The sequence below is a fragment of the Hyla sarda genome, chromosome 8, assembly GCF_029499605.1.
Source record: "Hyla sarda isolate aHylSar1 chromosome 8, aHylSar1.hap1, whole genome shotgun sequence".
NCBI classification, from domain to species: domain Eukaryota; kingdom Metazoa; phylum Chordata; class Amphibia; order Anura; family Hylidae; genus Hyla; species Hyla sarda.
Genome location: NC_079196.1, coordinates 187647897 through 187664929, shown reverse-complemented (window position 1 = coordinate 187664929; position 17033 = coordinate 187647897). Strand labels below are relative to the sequence as shown.

The 17033-nt window shown below is 43.4% G+C and overlaps 1 protein-coding gene across 5 annotated transcripts in view; it reads left to right on the top strand.

The window, feature by feature from the left end:
• Positions 1 to 17033, top strand: part of TMEM130 (transmembrane protein 130) — an 80498-nt gene that overhangs the window by 18339 nt on the left and 45126 nt on the right. For all 5 annotated transcript variants that reach the window (XM_056534547.1, XM_056534550.1, XM_056534551.1 and 2 more), the window contains exons 4-5: positions 12738 to 12898; positions 16274 to 16358. In XM_056534547.1, the coding sequence (XP_056390522.1) occupies positions 12738 to 12898; positions 16274 to 16358 (246 nt within the window). The remainder of the gene's footprint in view (positions 1 to 12737; positions 12899 to 16273; positions 16359 to 17033) is intronic.

Sequence of the window (17033 nt, the reverse complement as noted above, 5' to 3'; positions counted from 1 at the left end):
TGTGATGGAGTATGGTATAGGACTATAGGAGGCACTCTGTGTAATGGAGTATTGTATAGGACTATAGGAGGCACTCTGTGTGGTGGAGTATGGTATAGGACTATAGGAGGCACTCTGTGTAATGGAGTATTGTATAGGACTATAGGAGGCACTCTGTGTAATGGTGTATTGTATAGGACTATAGGAGGCACTCTGTGTGATGGAGTATTGTATAGGACTATAGGAGACACTCTGTGTGATGGAGTATTGTATAGGACTATAGGAGGCACTCTGTGTGATGGAGTATGGTATAGGACTATAGGAGGCACTCTGCGTGATCGTGTATTGTATAGGACTAAAGGATGTGTGATGGAGTATAGGACTATAGGAGACACTATGTTTGGCAGTCTGTGTGATGGAGTATGGTATAGGACTATAGGAGGCACTCTGTGTGATGGAGTATTGTATAGGACTATAGGAGGCACTCTGTGTGATGGAGTATTGTATAGGACTATAGGAGGCACTCTGTGTGATGGAGTATTGTATAGGACTATAGGAGGCACTCTGTGTGATGGAGTATTGTATAGGACTATAGGAGGCACTCTGTGTGATGGAGTATTGTATAGGACTATAGGAGGCACTCTGTGTGATGGAGTATTGTATAGGACTATAGGAGGCACTCTGTGTGATGGAGTATTGTATAGGACTATAGGAGGCACTCTGTGTGATGGAGTATTGTATAGGACTATAGGAGGCACTCTGTGTGATGGAGTATTGTATAGGACTATAGGAGGCACTCTGTGTGATGGAGTATTGTATAGGACTATAGGAGGCACTCTGTGTGATGGAGTATTGTATAGGACTATAGGAGGCACTCTGTGTGATGGAGTATGGTATAGGACTATAGGAGACACTATGTGTGATGGAGTATTGTACAGGACTATAGGAGGCACTCTGTGTGATGGAGTATTGTATAGGACTATAGGAGGCACTCTGTGTGATGGAGTATGGTATAGGACTATAGGAGGCACTCTGTGTGATGGTGTATGGTATAGGACTATAGGAGACACTATGTGTGATGGAGTATGGTATAGGACTATAGGAGGCACTCTGTGTAATGGAGTATTGTATAGGACTATAGGAGGCACTCTGTGTGATGGTGTATTGTATATGACTATAGGAGACACTCTGTGTGATGGAGTATTGTATAGGACTATAGGAGGCACTCTGTGTGATGGAGTATGGTATAGGACTATAGGAGGCACTCTGTGTGATGGTGTATGGTATAGGACTATAGGAGACACTATGTGTGATGGAGTATTGTACAGGACTATAGGAGGCACTCTGTGTGATGGACTATGGTATAGGACTATAGGAGGCACTCTGTGTAATGGAGTATTGTATAGGACTATAGGAGGCACTCTGTGTGATGGAGTATGGTATAGGACTATAGGAGGCACTCTGTGTGATGGTGTATGGTATAGGACTATAAGAGGCACTCTGTGTGATGGTGTATGGTATAGGACTATAGGAGGCACTCTGTGTGATGGTGTATGGTATAGTACTATAGGAGGCACTCTGTGTGATGGTGTATGGTATAGGACTATAGGAGGCACTCTGTGTGATGGAGTATGGTATAGGACTATAGGAGGCAATCTGTGTGATGGACTATGGTATAGGACTATAGGAGGCACTCTGTGTAATGGAGTATTGTATAGGACTATAGGGGGCACTCTGTGTGATGGAGTATGGTAAAGGTCTATAGGGGGCACTCTGTGTGATGGAGTATGGTATAGGACTATAGAGGGCACTCTGTGTAATGGAGTATTGTATAGGACTATAGGAGTCACTCTGTGTGATGGAGTATGGTATAGGACTATAGGAGACACTATGTGTGATGGAGTATTGTACAGGACTATAGGAGGCACTCTGTGTGATGGACTATGGTATAGGACTATAGGAGGCACTCTGTGTAATGGAGTATTGTATAGGACTATAGGGGGCACTCTGTGTGATGGAGTATGGTAAAGGTCTATAGGGGGCACTCTGTGTGATGGAGTATGGTATAGGACTATAGAGGGCACTCTGTGTAATGGAGTATTGTATAGGACTATAGGAGTCACTCTGTGTGATGGAGTATGGTATAGGACTATAGGAGACACTATGTGTGATGGAGTATTGTACAGGACTATAGGAGGCACTCTGTGTGATGGAGTATTGTATAGGACTATAGGAGGCACTCTGTGTGATGGAGTATGGTATAGGACTATAGGAGGCACTCTGTGTGATGGTGTATGGTATAGTACTATAGGAGACACTATGTGTGATGGAGTATTGTACAGGACTATAGGAGGCACTCTGTGTGATGGACTATGGTATAGGACTATAGGAGGCAGTCTGTGTGATGGAGTATGGTATAGGACCATAGGAGGCACTCTGTGTAATGGAGTATGTTATAGGACTATAAGAGGCACTCTGTGTAATGGAGTATGGTATAGGACTATAGGAGGCACTCTGTGTAATGGAGTATGGTATAGGACTATAGGAGGCACTCTGTGTGATGGTGTATGGTATAGGACTATAGGAGGCACTCTGTGTGATGGAGTATGGTATAGGACTATAGGAGGCACTCTGTGTGATGGAGTATGGTATAGGACTATAGGAGGCACTCTGTGTGATGGTGTATGGTATAGAACTATAGGAGGCACTCTGTGTGATGGAGTATTGTATAGGACTATAGGAGGCACTCTGTGTGATGGAGTATTGTATAGGACTATAGGAGGCACTCTGTGTGATGGAGTATGGTATAGGACTATAGGAGGCACTCTGTGTAATGGAGTATGGTATAGGACTATAGGAGGCACTCTGTGTGATGGTGTATGGTATAGGACTATAGGAGGCACTCTGTGTGATGGAGTATGGTATAGGACTATAGGAGGCACTCTGTGTGATGGGGTATGGTATAGGACTATAGGAGGCACTCTGTGTGATGGTGTATGGTATAGAACTATAGGAGACACTATGTGTGATGGAGTATTGTACAGGACTATAGGAGGCACTCTGTGTAATGGAGTATGGTATAGGACTATAGGAGGCACTCTGTGTGATGGACTATGGTATAGGACTATAGGAGGCAATCTGTGTAATGGAGTATTGTATAGGACTAAAGGGGGCACTCTGTGTGATGGAGTATTATATAGGACTATAAGAGGCACTCTGTGTGATGGAGTATGGTATAGGACTATAGGGGGCACTCTGTGTAATGGAGTATGGTATAGGACTATAGGAGGCACTCTGTGTGATGGAGTATTGTATAGGACTATGGGAGGCACTCTGTGTGATGGAGTATGGTATAGGACTATAGGAGGCACTCTGTGTGATGGAGTATGGTATAGGACTATAGGAGGCAATCTGTGTGATGGAGTATGGTATAGGACTATAGGAGGCACTCTGTGTGATGGAGTATTGTATAGGACTATAGGAGGCACTCTGTGTGATGGAGTATTGTATAGGAGGCACTCTGTGTGATGGAGTATGGTATAGGACTATAGGAGGCACTCTGATTGATGGAGTATGGTATAGGACTATAGGAGGCACTCTGTGTGATTGTGTATGGTATAGGACTATAAGAGGCACTCTGTGTAATGGAGTATGGTATAGGACTATAGGAGGCACTCTGTGTAATGGAGTATGGTATAGGACTATAGGAGGCACTCTGTGTAATGGAGTATGGTAAAGGACTATAGGAGGCACTCTGTGATGGTGTATGGTATAGGACTATAGGAGACACTATGTGTGATGGAGTATGGTATAGGACTATAGGAGGCACTCTGTGTGATGGAGTATGGTATAGGACTATAGGAGGCACTCTGTGTGATGGAGTATGGTATAGGACTATAGGAGGCACTCTGTGTGATGGTGTATGGTATAGGACTATAGGAGACACTATGTGTGATGGAGTATTGTACAGGACTATAGGAGGCACTCTGTGTAATGGAGTATGATATAGGACTATAGGAGGCACTCTGTGTGATGGACTATGGTATAGGACTATAGGAGGCACTCTGTGTGATGGAGTATGGTATAGGACTATAGGAGGCACTCTGAGTAATGGAGTATGGTATAGGACTATAGGAGGCAATCTGTGTGATGGACTATGGTATAGGACTATAGGAGGCACGCTGTGTAATGGAGTATTGTATAGGACTATAGGGGGCACTCTGTGTGATGGAGTATTGTATAGGACTATAAGAAACACTCTGTGTGATGGAGTATGGTATAGGACTATAGGGGGCACTCTGTGTGATGGAGTATTGTATAGGACTATAGGAGGCACTCTGTGTGATGGAGTATGGTAAAGGACTATAGGGAGCACTCTGTGTGATGGAGTATTGTATAGGACTATAGGAGGCACTCTGTCTGATGGAGTATGGTATAGGACTATAGGAGGCACTCTGTGTGATGGAGTATGGTAAAGGACTATAGGAGACACTATGTGTGGCAGTCTGTGTGATGCTGTATGATATAGGACTATAGGAGGCACTCTGTGTGATGGAGTATTGTATAGGACTATAGGAGGCAATCTGTGTGATGGACTATGGTATAGGACTATAGGAGGCACTCTGTGTGATGGAGAATGGTATAGGACTATAGGAGTCACTCTGTGTGATGAAGTATGGTATAGGACAATAGAAGGCACTCTGTGTGATGGAGTATGGTATAGGACTATAGGAGGCACTCTGTGTGATGGAGTATGGTATAGGACTATAGGAGGCACTCTGTGTGATGGAGTATGGTATAGGACTATAGGAGGCACTCTGATTGATGGAGTATGGTATAGGACTATAGGAGGCACTCTGTGTGATGGTATAGGACTATAGGAGGCACTCTGTGTAATGGAGTATGGTAAAGGACTATAGGAGGCACTCTGTGTAATGGAGTATGGTATAGGACTATAGGAGGCACTCTGTGTGATGGTGTATGGTATAGGACTATAGGAGGCACTCTGTGTGATGGAGTATGGTATAGGACTATAGGAGGCACTCTGTGTGATGGAGTATGGTATAGGACTATAGGAGGCACTCTCTGTGATGGAGTATTGTATAGGACTATAGGAGTCACTGTGTGATGGAGTATGGTATAGGACTATAGGAGACACTATGTGTGATGGAGTATTGTACAGGACTATAGGAGGCACTCTGTGCGATGGAGTATTGTATAGGACTATAGGAGACAGTCTGTGTGATGGAGTATGGTATAGGACTATAGGAGGCACTCTGTGTGATGGAGTATGGTAAAGAACTATAGGAGACACTCTGTGTGATGGAGTATGGTATAGGACTATAGGAGGCACTCTGTGTGATGGAGTATGATATAGGACTATAGGAGGCACTGTGTGTGATGGAGTATTGTACAGGACTATAGGAGGCACTCTGTGTGATGGAGTATGGTATAGGACTATAGGAGGCACTCTGTGTGATGGAGTATTGTATAGGACAATAGGAGGCACTCTGTGTGATGGTATATGGTATAGGACTATGGGAGGCACTCTGTGTGATGGAGTATTGTATAGGACTATAGGAGTCACTCTGTGTGATGGAGTATGGTATAGGACTATAGGAGGCACTCTGTGTGATGGTGTATGGTATATGACTATAGGAGGCACTCTGTGTGATGGAGTATGGTATAGGACTATAGGAGGCACTCTGTGTGATGGTGTATGGTATAGGACTATAGGAGACACTGTGTGATGGAGTATTGCACAGGACTATAGGAGTCACTCTGTGTGATGGAGTATTGTATAGGACTATAGGAGGCACTCTGTGTGATGGAGTATTGTATAGGACTATAGGAGGCACTCTGTGTGATGGAGAATGGTATAGGACTATAGGAGGCACTCTGTGTGATGGAGTATTGTATAGGACTATAGGAGGCAGTCTGTGTGATGGAGTATTGTACAGGACTATAGGAGGCACTCTGTGTAATGGAGTATGGTATAGGACTATAGGAGGCACTCTGTGTGATGGTGTATGGTATAGGACTATAGGAGACACTATGTGTGATGGAGTATTGTACAGGACTATAGGAGGCACTCTGTGTGATGGACTATGGTATAGGACTATAGGAGGCACTCTGTGTAATGGAGTATTGTATAGGACTATAGGGGGCAATCTGTGTGATGGACTATGGTATAGGACTATAGGAGGCACTCTGTGTGATGGAGTATTGTATAGGACTATAGGGGGCACTCTGTGTGATGGAGTATTGTAAAGGACTATAAGAGGCACTCTGTGTGATGGAGTATGGTATAGGACTATAGGAGGCACTCTGTGTGGTGGTGTATGGTATAGGACTATAGGAGGCACTCTGTGTGATGGAGTATGGTATAGGACTATAGGAGGCACTCTGTGTGATGGAGTATGGTATAGGACTATAGGAGGCACTCTGTGTGATGGAGTATTGTATAGGACTATAGGAGGCACTCTGTGTGATGGAGTATGGTAAAGGTCTATAGGGGGCACTCTGTGTGATGGAGTATGGTATAGGACTATAGGAGGCACTCTGTGGGATGGAGTATGGTATAGGACTATAGGAGGCACTCTGTGTGATGGAGTATTGTATAGGACTATACGAGGCACTCTGTGTGATGGAGTATTGTATAGGACTATAGGAGGCACTCTGTGCGATGGTGTATGGTATAGGACTATAAGAGGCACTCTGTGTGATGGAGTATGGTATAGGACTATAGGAGGCACTCTGTGTAATGGTATATGGTATAGGACTATAAAAGGCACTCTGTGTGATGGAGTATGGTATAGGACTATAGGAGGCACTCTGTGTGATGGAGTATTGTATAGGACTATAGGAGGCACTCTGTGTGATGGAGTATGATATAGGACTGTAGGAGGCACTGTGTGTGATGGAGTATTGTACAGGACTATAGGAGGCACTCTGTGTGATGGAGTATTGTATAGGACAATAGGAGGCACTCTGTGTGATGGTATATGGTATAGGACTATGGGAGGCACTCTGTGTGATGGAGTATTGTATAGGACTATAGGAGTCACTCTGTGTGATGGAGTATGGTATAGGACTATAGGAGGCACTCTGTGTGATGGTGTATGGTATATGACTATAGGAGGCACTCTGTGTGATGGAGTATGGTATAGGACTATAGGAGGCACTCTGTGTGATGGTGTATGGTATAGGACTATAGGAGACACTGTGTGATGGAGTATTGCACAGGACTATAGGAGTCACTCTGTGTGACGGAGTATTGTATAGGACTATAGGAGGCACTCTGTGTGATGGAGTATGGTATAGGACTATAGGAGGCACTCTGTGTGATGGAGAATGGTATAGGACTATAGAAGGCAGTCTGTGTGATTGAGTATGGTATAGGACCATAGGAGGCACTCTGTGTAATGGAGTATGTTATAGGACTATAGGAGGCATTCTGTGTGATGGTGTATGGTATAGGACTATAAGAGACACTCTGTGTAATGGAGTATGGTATAGGACCATAGGAGGCACTCTGTGTAATGGAGTATTGTATAGGACTATAGGAGGCAGTCTGTGTGATGGAGTATTGTACAGGACTATAGGAGGCACTCTGTGTAATGGAGTATGGTATAGGACTATAGGAGGCACTCTGTGTGATGGTGTATGGTATAGGACTATAGGAGACACTATGTGTGATGGAGTATTGTACAGGACTATAGGAGGCACTCTGTGTGATGGACTATGGTATAGGACTATAGGAGGCACTCTGTGTAATGGAGTATTGTATAGGACTATAGGGGGCAATCTGTGTGATGGACTATGGTATAGGACTATAGGAGGCACTCTGTGTGATGGAGTATTGTATAGGACTATAGGGGGCACTCTGTGTGATGGAGTATTGTATAGGACTATAGGAGGCAATCTGTGTGATGGACTATGGTATAGGACTATAGGAGGCACTCTGTGTGATGGAGTATTGTATAGGACTATAGGGGGCACTCTGTGTGATGGAGTATTGTAAAGGACTATAAGAGGCACTCTGTGTGATGGAGTATGGTATAGGACTATAGGAGGCACTCTGTGTGGTGGTGTACGGTATAGGACTATAGGAGGCACTCTGTGTGATGGAGTATGGTATAGGACTATAGGAGGCACTCTGTGTGATGGAGTATGGTATAGGACTATAGGAGGCACTCTGTGTGATGGAGTATGGTATAGGACTATAGGAGGCACTCTGTGTAATGGAGTATGGTATAGGACTATAGGAGGCACTCTGTGGGATGGAGTATGGTATAGGACTATAGGAGGCACTCTGTGTGATGGAGTATTGTATAGGACTATACGAGGCACTCTGTGTGATGGAGTATTGTATAGGACTATAGGAGGCACTCTGTGCGATGGTGTATGGTATAGGACTATAAGAGGCACTCTGTGTGATGGAGTATGGTATAGGACTATAGGAGGCACTCTGTGTGATGGAGTATGGTATAGGACTATAGGAGGCACTCTGTGTGATGGAGTATGGTATAGGACTATAGGAGGCACTCTGTGTAATGGTATATGGTATAGGACTATAAAAGGCACTCTGTGTGATGGAGTATGGTATAGAACTATAGGAGGCACTCTGTGTGATGGAGTATTGTATAGGACTATAGGAGGCACTCTGTGTGATGGAGTATGGTATAGGACTATAGGAGGCACTCTGTGTGATGGAGTATGGTATAGGACTATAGGAGGCACTCTGTGTAATGGAGTATTGTATAGGACTATAGGAGGCACTCTGTATAATGGAGTATGGTATAGGACTATAGGAGGCACTCTGTGTGATGGAGTATTGTATAGGACTATAGGAGGCACTCTGTGTGATGGAGTATGGTATAGGACTATAGGAGTCACTCTGTGTGATGGAGTATTGTATAGGACTATAGGAGGCACTCTGTGTGATGGTGTATGGTATAGGACTATCGGAGGCACTCTGTGTAATGGTATATGGTATAGGACTATAAAAGGCACTCTGTGTGATGGAGTATGGTATAGGACTATAGGAGGCACTCTGTGTGATGGAGTATTGTACAGGACTATAGGAGGCACTCTGTGTGATGGAGTATGGTATAGGACAATAGGAGGCACTCTGTGTAATGGAGTATGGTATAGGACTATAGGAGGCACTCTGTGTAATGGTATATGGTATAGGACTATAAAAGGCACTCTGTGTGATGGAGTATGGTATAGGACTATAGGAGGCACTCTGTGTGATGGAGTATTGTATAGGACTATAGGAGGCACTCTGTGTGATGGAGTATGGTATAGGACTATAGGAGGCACTCTGTGTAATGGAGTATTGTATAGGACTATAGGAGGCACTCTGTATAATGGAGTATGGTATAGGACTATAGGAGGCACTCTGTGTGATGGAGTATTGTATAGGACTATCGGAGGCACTCTGTGTGATGGAGTATGGTATAGGACTATCGGAGGCACTCTGTGTGATGGAGTATTGTATAGGACTATAGGAGGCACTCTGTGTGATGGTGTATGGTATAGCACTATAAGAGGCACTCTGTGTGATGGAGTATGGTATAGGACTATCGGAGGCACTCTGTGTGATGGAGTATGGTATAGGACTATAGGAGGCACTCTGTGTGATGGTGTATGGTATAGGACTATAGGAGGCACTCTGTGTGATGGTGCATGGTATAGGACTATAAGAAACACTCTGTGTGATGGAGTATGGTATAGGACTATAGGGGGCACTCTGTGTGATGGAGTATTGTACAGGACTATAGGAGGCACTCTGTGTGATTGAGTATGGTATAGGACAATAGGAGGCACTCTGTGTAATGGAGTATGGTATAGGACTATAGGATGCACTCTGTGTAATGGAGTATGGTATAGGACTATAGGAGGCACTCTGTGTGATGCAGTATTGTATAGGACTATAGGAGGCACTCTGTGTAATGGAGTATGGTATAGGACTATAGGAGGCACTCTGTGTGATGGAGTATTGTATAGGACTATAGGAGGCACTCTGTGTGATGGTGTATGGTATAGCACTATAAGAGGCACTCTGTGTGTTGGAGTATGGTATAGGACTATCGGAGGCACTCTGTGTGATGGAGTATGGTATAGGACTATCGGAGGCACTCTGTGTGATGGAGTATTGTATAGGACTATAGGAGGCACTCTGTGTGATGGTGTATGGTATAGCACTATAAGAGGCACTCTGTGTGATGGAGTATGGTATAGGACTATCGGAGGCACTCTGTGTGATGGAGTATGGTATAGGACTATAGGAGGCACTCTGTGTGATGGTGTATGGTATAGGACTATAGGAGGCACTCTGTGTGATGGTGCATGGTATAGGACTATAAGAAACACTCTGTGTGATGGAGTATGGTATAGGACTATAGGGGGCACTCTGTGTGATGGAGTATTGTACAGGACTATAGGAGGCACTCTGTGTGATTGAGTATGGTATAGGACAATAGGAGGCACTCTGTGTAATGGAGTATGGTATAGGACTATAGGAGGCACTCTGTGTAATGGAGTATGGTATAGGACTATAGGAGGCACTCTGTGTGATGCAGTATTGTATAGGACTATAGGAGGCACTCTGTGTAATGGAGTATGGTATAGGACTATAGGAGGCACTCTGTGTGATGGAGTATGGTATAGGACTATAGGAGGCACTCTGTGTGATGGAGTATGGTATAGGACTATAGGAGGCACTCTGTGTGATGGAGTATGGTATAGGACTATAGGAGGCACTCTGTGTAATGGAGTATGGTATAGGACTATAGGAGGCACTCTGTGTAATGGAGTATTGTATAGGACTATAGGAGGCACTCTGTGTAATGGAGTATTGTATAGGACTATAGGAGGCACTCTGTGTGATGGAGTATTGTATAGGACTATAGGAGGCACTCTGTGTGATGGAGTATGGTATAGGACTATAGGAGGCACTCTGTGTGATGGAGTATTGTATAGGACTATAGGAGGCACTCTGTGTGATGGTGTATGGTATAGCACTATAAGAGGCACTCTGTGTGATGGAGTATGGTATAGGACTATCGGAGGCACTCTGTGTGATGGAGTATGGTATAGGACTATAGGAGGCACTCTGTGTGATGGAGTATGGTATAGGGCTATAGGAGGCACTCTGTGTGATGGAGTATGGTATAGGACTATAGGAGGCACTCTGTGTAATGGAGTATGGTATAGGACTATAGGAGGCACTCTTTGTAATGGAGTATTGTATAGGACTATAGGGGGCACTCTGTGTGATGGAGTATGGTATAGGACTATAGGAGGCACTCTGTGTGATGCAGTATTGTATAGGACTATAGGAGGCACTCTGTGTAATGGAGTATGGTATAGGACTATAGGAGGCACTCTGTGTGATGGAGTATGGTATAGGACTATAGGAGGCACTCTGTGTAATGGAGTATGGTATAGGACTATAGGAGGCACTCTGTGTAATGGAGTATTGTATAGGACTATAGGAGGCACTCTGTGTAATGGAGTATGGTATACGACTATAGGAGGCACTCTGTGTGATGGAGTATGGTATAGGACTATAGGAGGCACTCTGTGTAATGGAGTATTGTATAGGACTATAGGAGGCACTCTGTGTGATGGAGTATGGTATAGGACTATAGGAGGCACTCTGTGTAATGGAGTATTGTATAGGACTATAGGAGGCACTCTGTGTAATGGAGTATTGTATAGGACTATAGGAGGCACTCTGTGTGATGGAGTATTGTATAGGACTATAGGAGGCACTCTGTGTAATGGAGTATGGTATAGGACTATAGGAGGCACTCTGTGTGATGGAGTATGGTATAGGACTATAGGAGGCACTCTGTGTAATGGAGTATGGTATAGGACTATAGGAGGCACTCTGTGTAATGGAGTATTGTATAGGACTATATGAGGCACTCTGTGACATTTCGTATGGTACCTCTGCAGTCGAACTCCCTGCAATCAGACACTTTGACCCTATCCTGTGCATAGGGGATACATTTTGTAAAGCTGGATAACCCATTTAATTCCATCATTTGTTGCTTTTTAGCCCCTATTACATAGGGAGATGTACGGCTGACAAATTATGTTTTTTACACCAGACTAAAATGTGCAATCACCTGAAGAACAATCATTTGCCTGTTTGTTAGCTGATCACTGGGTCTATTACAAAGGGCAGTGTCCGCCTGTTCATCTGATAATTGTTGCATGTAATACAGCCTTTAAAGGTGTATTCCAGCATTTAAAATAAAATAATAATATGTTGCTGGGGCTGTTAAAAAAAAAACTATACTTACCTAGCCCTGAATACCCTGCAGCTCCAGTTTGGTTCCTCCTGGTCCCTGATCTCCTGTCTTCTTCTTGCTTCCAAAACCAGCACTTGAAGCAGGACCTGCCCGCTTAAACAGTCATTGGCCAAGACGGGACAGCACTGTGGCTAGTGTTTGGTTGAGCTGGCTAGTCCTGCACCAAGCCCTCATCTCCGAAGCAGAAGATGACAGGAGATCAGGGGACCAGAAGGAGCAGAATGGGAGCGGCAGGGGACCAGGGTGTTCTGTAAGTACCATAGAGGGTAAGAGCAGCAGTATCTCAGGTCCTGCAGTAAAGGGATCACTGAGCTCACATGAGCACGTCCTTTGTCCTTCTGGTCAGTGGGGTCCCCAGCGTTGGTCCATTGATGATCCATCCTAAGCCAATAAAACCTAATGCCTGTCTACATATTTTTCTTTTACCAGGACTACAGTTTTAACATCTGATCCTTTTGTTCATCACAACTTTTCTTTACCTGGAAACCTCAAAATCTCCCTTCACGTTACTGCTCATCTTCATGATGGCAAACACCAAAGACATCCTGAGAAGAAAACAGGAGACTTTACTGGCGGGCTGACATTACAAGGTACAAGTGCACAATGCAGGATTGGTTTCTTTTATATTTCTTATATAGGTATCAGTGCAATGTTTGAGCCAAGCCGGGAATGCATTTGAAAAGTATATGAAATATAAAGGAAGGACTTCTCCCTTCTGCTGGATCCACTTCTGGCCGATCTGCAGCAGATTCACATTAGGATAAAGCTGCCCATACAATTTAGACCAAAATCGGCCATATCTGACAACTATTGTCATTAAGTAGGGCTAAACCTCATTGTCTCTGCCCAAAACAAGTGACAAGCCACTGATTTCCCCGGCAGATCTTTTTTTTAGCCACCGCAATAAATGACTGTGGACAGAGTTATGTAAACCCCGACCACATACATAGGATACGGATTATTGTCAGATATGATTTAGGGTTTTGTGTGGAATCCACTCCAGAATTCTGAATCTTAGACCTTACTTTTCATAGTAAGCTTGTATTGGGCTTGAGGTTATACACAGTGGTTGACCTATGCAAGCTGAGCAGCAGTGTAAACCATGGTGAAGCTGATAAGAGTGGAGGTGGTGTATTTGACAATGGGTATAATACAAAAAGATCCAAAGAACATATAGTGGTGAATTTATCATTCTCTGTGCCAGTGTAGGGTGGCAGAATTTGCAAAGTGGTAGCTTGCGCAACATATCTTTTTTTGCACAAAGACTGGACTTGCACAAATAAGGAACAAATTGTGCAATTATGCTACTCTACACTGGTGCAGGGAATGATAAATTCCTCACATAGACTTCATGCAGATGGTGAAGAACTTTGATTTTAATCTGTTATTACTACTATGACTGTACCATATGACTATGGTCCTACTACCACCACTGCTACTAACACCTCCATGACTATAGTCCTACTACTACCACTACTACTAGTAAAACCTCCATGACTATGGTCCTACTACTACCACTACTACTTCTAAGGCCTCTATGACTATGGATCTACTACTAAAACTACTACTAAGGATTCCATGACTATGGTTCTACAACTAACCCTACTACTACTACTTAGGGCTCCATGATTATGGTCCTACTAGTAACACCACTAGTGTTGCTCGCGAATATTCGCAATTCGAATTTTATTCGCGAATATCGCATATTCGCGAATTCGCGAATATTCGCGAATATAGCGCTATATATTCGTAATTACGAATATTCGTTTTTTTTTTTCACAGTACACATCACAGTGATCACCCCTCTCTGCTTCCAGCTTATGTGGTGTAAGAAGGCTCTAATACTACTGTGTGAGACTGGTGTGCGAATTTCCGCATATGCGAAAATTTGCATATGATAATATTCGCATATGCGAATTTTAGCTTATGCTAATTTGTATATGCAAATTTTCGCATATGTTAATTTTCGCACACGTGAATATTCGCATATGCGAAAATAAAACGAGAACATTACGAATATGCGAATATTCGCAAATATGATGAATATTCGTCCATATATTCGCGAATATTCGCGAATTCGAATATGGCCTATGCCGCTCAACACTAAACACCACTACTACTAAGGCCTTCCTGACTATGGTTCTACCACTAACACTACTACTAGTAAGGTCTCCATGACTATGGTTCTACTACTAACACTGCTACTACTAAGGTCTCCATGACTATGGTTCTAATACTAACACTCCAACTACTAAGGCATCCATGACTATGGTTCTACCACTAACCCTACTACTACTAAGGTCTCCATGACTATGGTCCTACTACTAACACTGCTACTACTAAGGCCTCCATGACTATGGTCCTACCACTAACACTACTACTAGTAAGGTCTCCATGACTATGGTTCTACAACTAACCCTACTACTACTACTTAGGGCTCCATGATTATGTTCCTACTAGTAACACCACTACTACTAAGGCCTTAATAACTATGGTTTTACCACTAACACTACTACTAGTAAGGTCTCCATGACTATGGTCCTACCACTAACCCTACTACTAGTAAGGTCTCCATGACTATGGTTCTACCACTAACACTACTACTAGTAAGGTCTCCATGACTATGGTTCTACTACTAACACTGCTACTACTAAGGTCTCCATGACTATGGTTCTACTACTAACACTGCTACTACTAAGGTCTCCATGACTATGGTTCTACTACTAACACTGCTACTACTAAGGTCTCCATGACTATGGTTCTACTACTAACACTGCTACTACTAAGGTCTCCATGACTATGGTTCTACTACTAACACTGCTACTACTAAGGTCTCCATGACTATGGTTCTACTACTAACACTGCTACTACTAAGGTCTCCATGACTATGGTTCTACTACTAACACTGCTACTACTAAGGTCTCCATGACTATGGTTCTACTACTAACACTGCTACTACTAAGGTCTCCATGACTATGGTTCTACTACTAACACTGCTACTACTAAGGTCTCCATGACTATGGTTCTACTACTAACCCTACTACTAGTAAGGTCTCCATGACTATGGTCCTACCATTAACCCTACTACTAGTAAGGTCTCCATGACTATGGTCCTACCATTAACCCTACTACTACTAAGGTCTCCATGACTACGGTCCTACTACTAACCCTACTACTAGTAAGGTCTCCATGACTATGGTCCTACCACTAACCCTACTACTAGTAAGGTCTCCATGACTATGGTTCTACCACTAACACTACTACTAGTAAGGTCTCCATGACTATGGTTCTACTACTAACACTGCTACTACTAAGGCATCCATGACTATGGTTCTACCACTAACCCTACTACAACTAAGGTCTCCATGACTATGGTCCTACTACTAACACTGCTACAACTAAGGCCTCCATGACTATGATCCTACCACTAACTCTACTACTAGTAAGGTCTCCATGACTATGGTCCTACCACTAACCCTACTACTACTAAGGTCTCCATGACTATGGTCCTACTACTAACACTGCTACTACTAAGGTCTCCATGACTATGGTCCTACTACTAACCCTACTACTAGTAAGGTCTCCATGACTATGGTCCTACCACTAACCCTACTACTAGTAAGGTCTCCATGACAATGGTCCTACCATTAACCCTACAACTATAAGGTCTCCATGTTTCAACTGCTCAGGTCTTAATGCTGCATCTCTTAATGTTGCACTAACATTTCCTAAATCTTGTATTATCAGATAATCTGTATTAATGGATGATCATAGAATACTATGTAACTTAGAGTTTACTGCTATCATGTTACTCATTATAGTTTTATGATTTGCTGCTTCAGTCAAGTTTTCTGCGGTTTTGGGTAATTCTAGATGATTCCAGATTTTTCTGTAAATAGTTTGTATTTATTACTTCCTGGAAAGTTTATTTGAGTAAACCTATTGTGTTATTTATGTGTTTCCAGATGTCATAAGTCGTATCACCATATCCAGCCCTAGAGAGACCACCACAGGGCAGAAAGTCAATATGTCTCTGCATATCATTGGAAGGTAAAATTATCAGGGGGGATACGGTTCTGTGTACAGAAACTTCTCGCTGTAATATGACGCTATTCTGGGAATTGTTACACTCCAGATTGACTTCTTATTTCCTCCAACTCTCTGCTCAAAGACACTACGTTCACTACATTCCCATAGTCAATGGGACACATGCTTATATTCGCCGCAAATTGCAGTGGACATAATTGCTGACTAAAGATCAATTCTGCTCCATTTACCATGGTGCAGGAAGATCGCAGAGCCACAGAAAATTTCAGCATGGACAATTATACTGCTTAATTTCTTAGGGCCCATTCACATGGCAGAATATCCGCCCAGAAAATTGCTGGGGAGACTCTCTGGGGGAGATTGTCAAAGAATTTTGCATAACCTGCATAATGCAGTGGCTGACACACCCCACCTGTATCCCATTGAGAAACATGGAGGGGGCGGGCCTTCCATGGCTTTCTGCATTCGGACCAGCGCCCCAGTTGTGCCCCAGCGCTCCTTCGGATAGGGAATAAGTTGTATTGTACTACAGATGTCCTTTAAGCTTTTTAGTTTTTTTTGCCATTTTTTACACTTTCATGGCATTTTTAGGCTCAGAGGCAGTTTTCCAAAATCATAGCATGTGGAGGATATGGTGTTTTTTCATGAAATCCTGGTGTCTATAGGAGGGAAAAAATG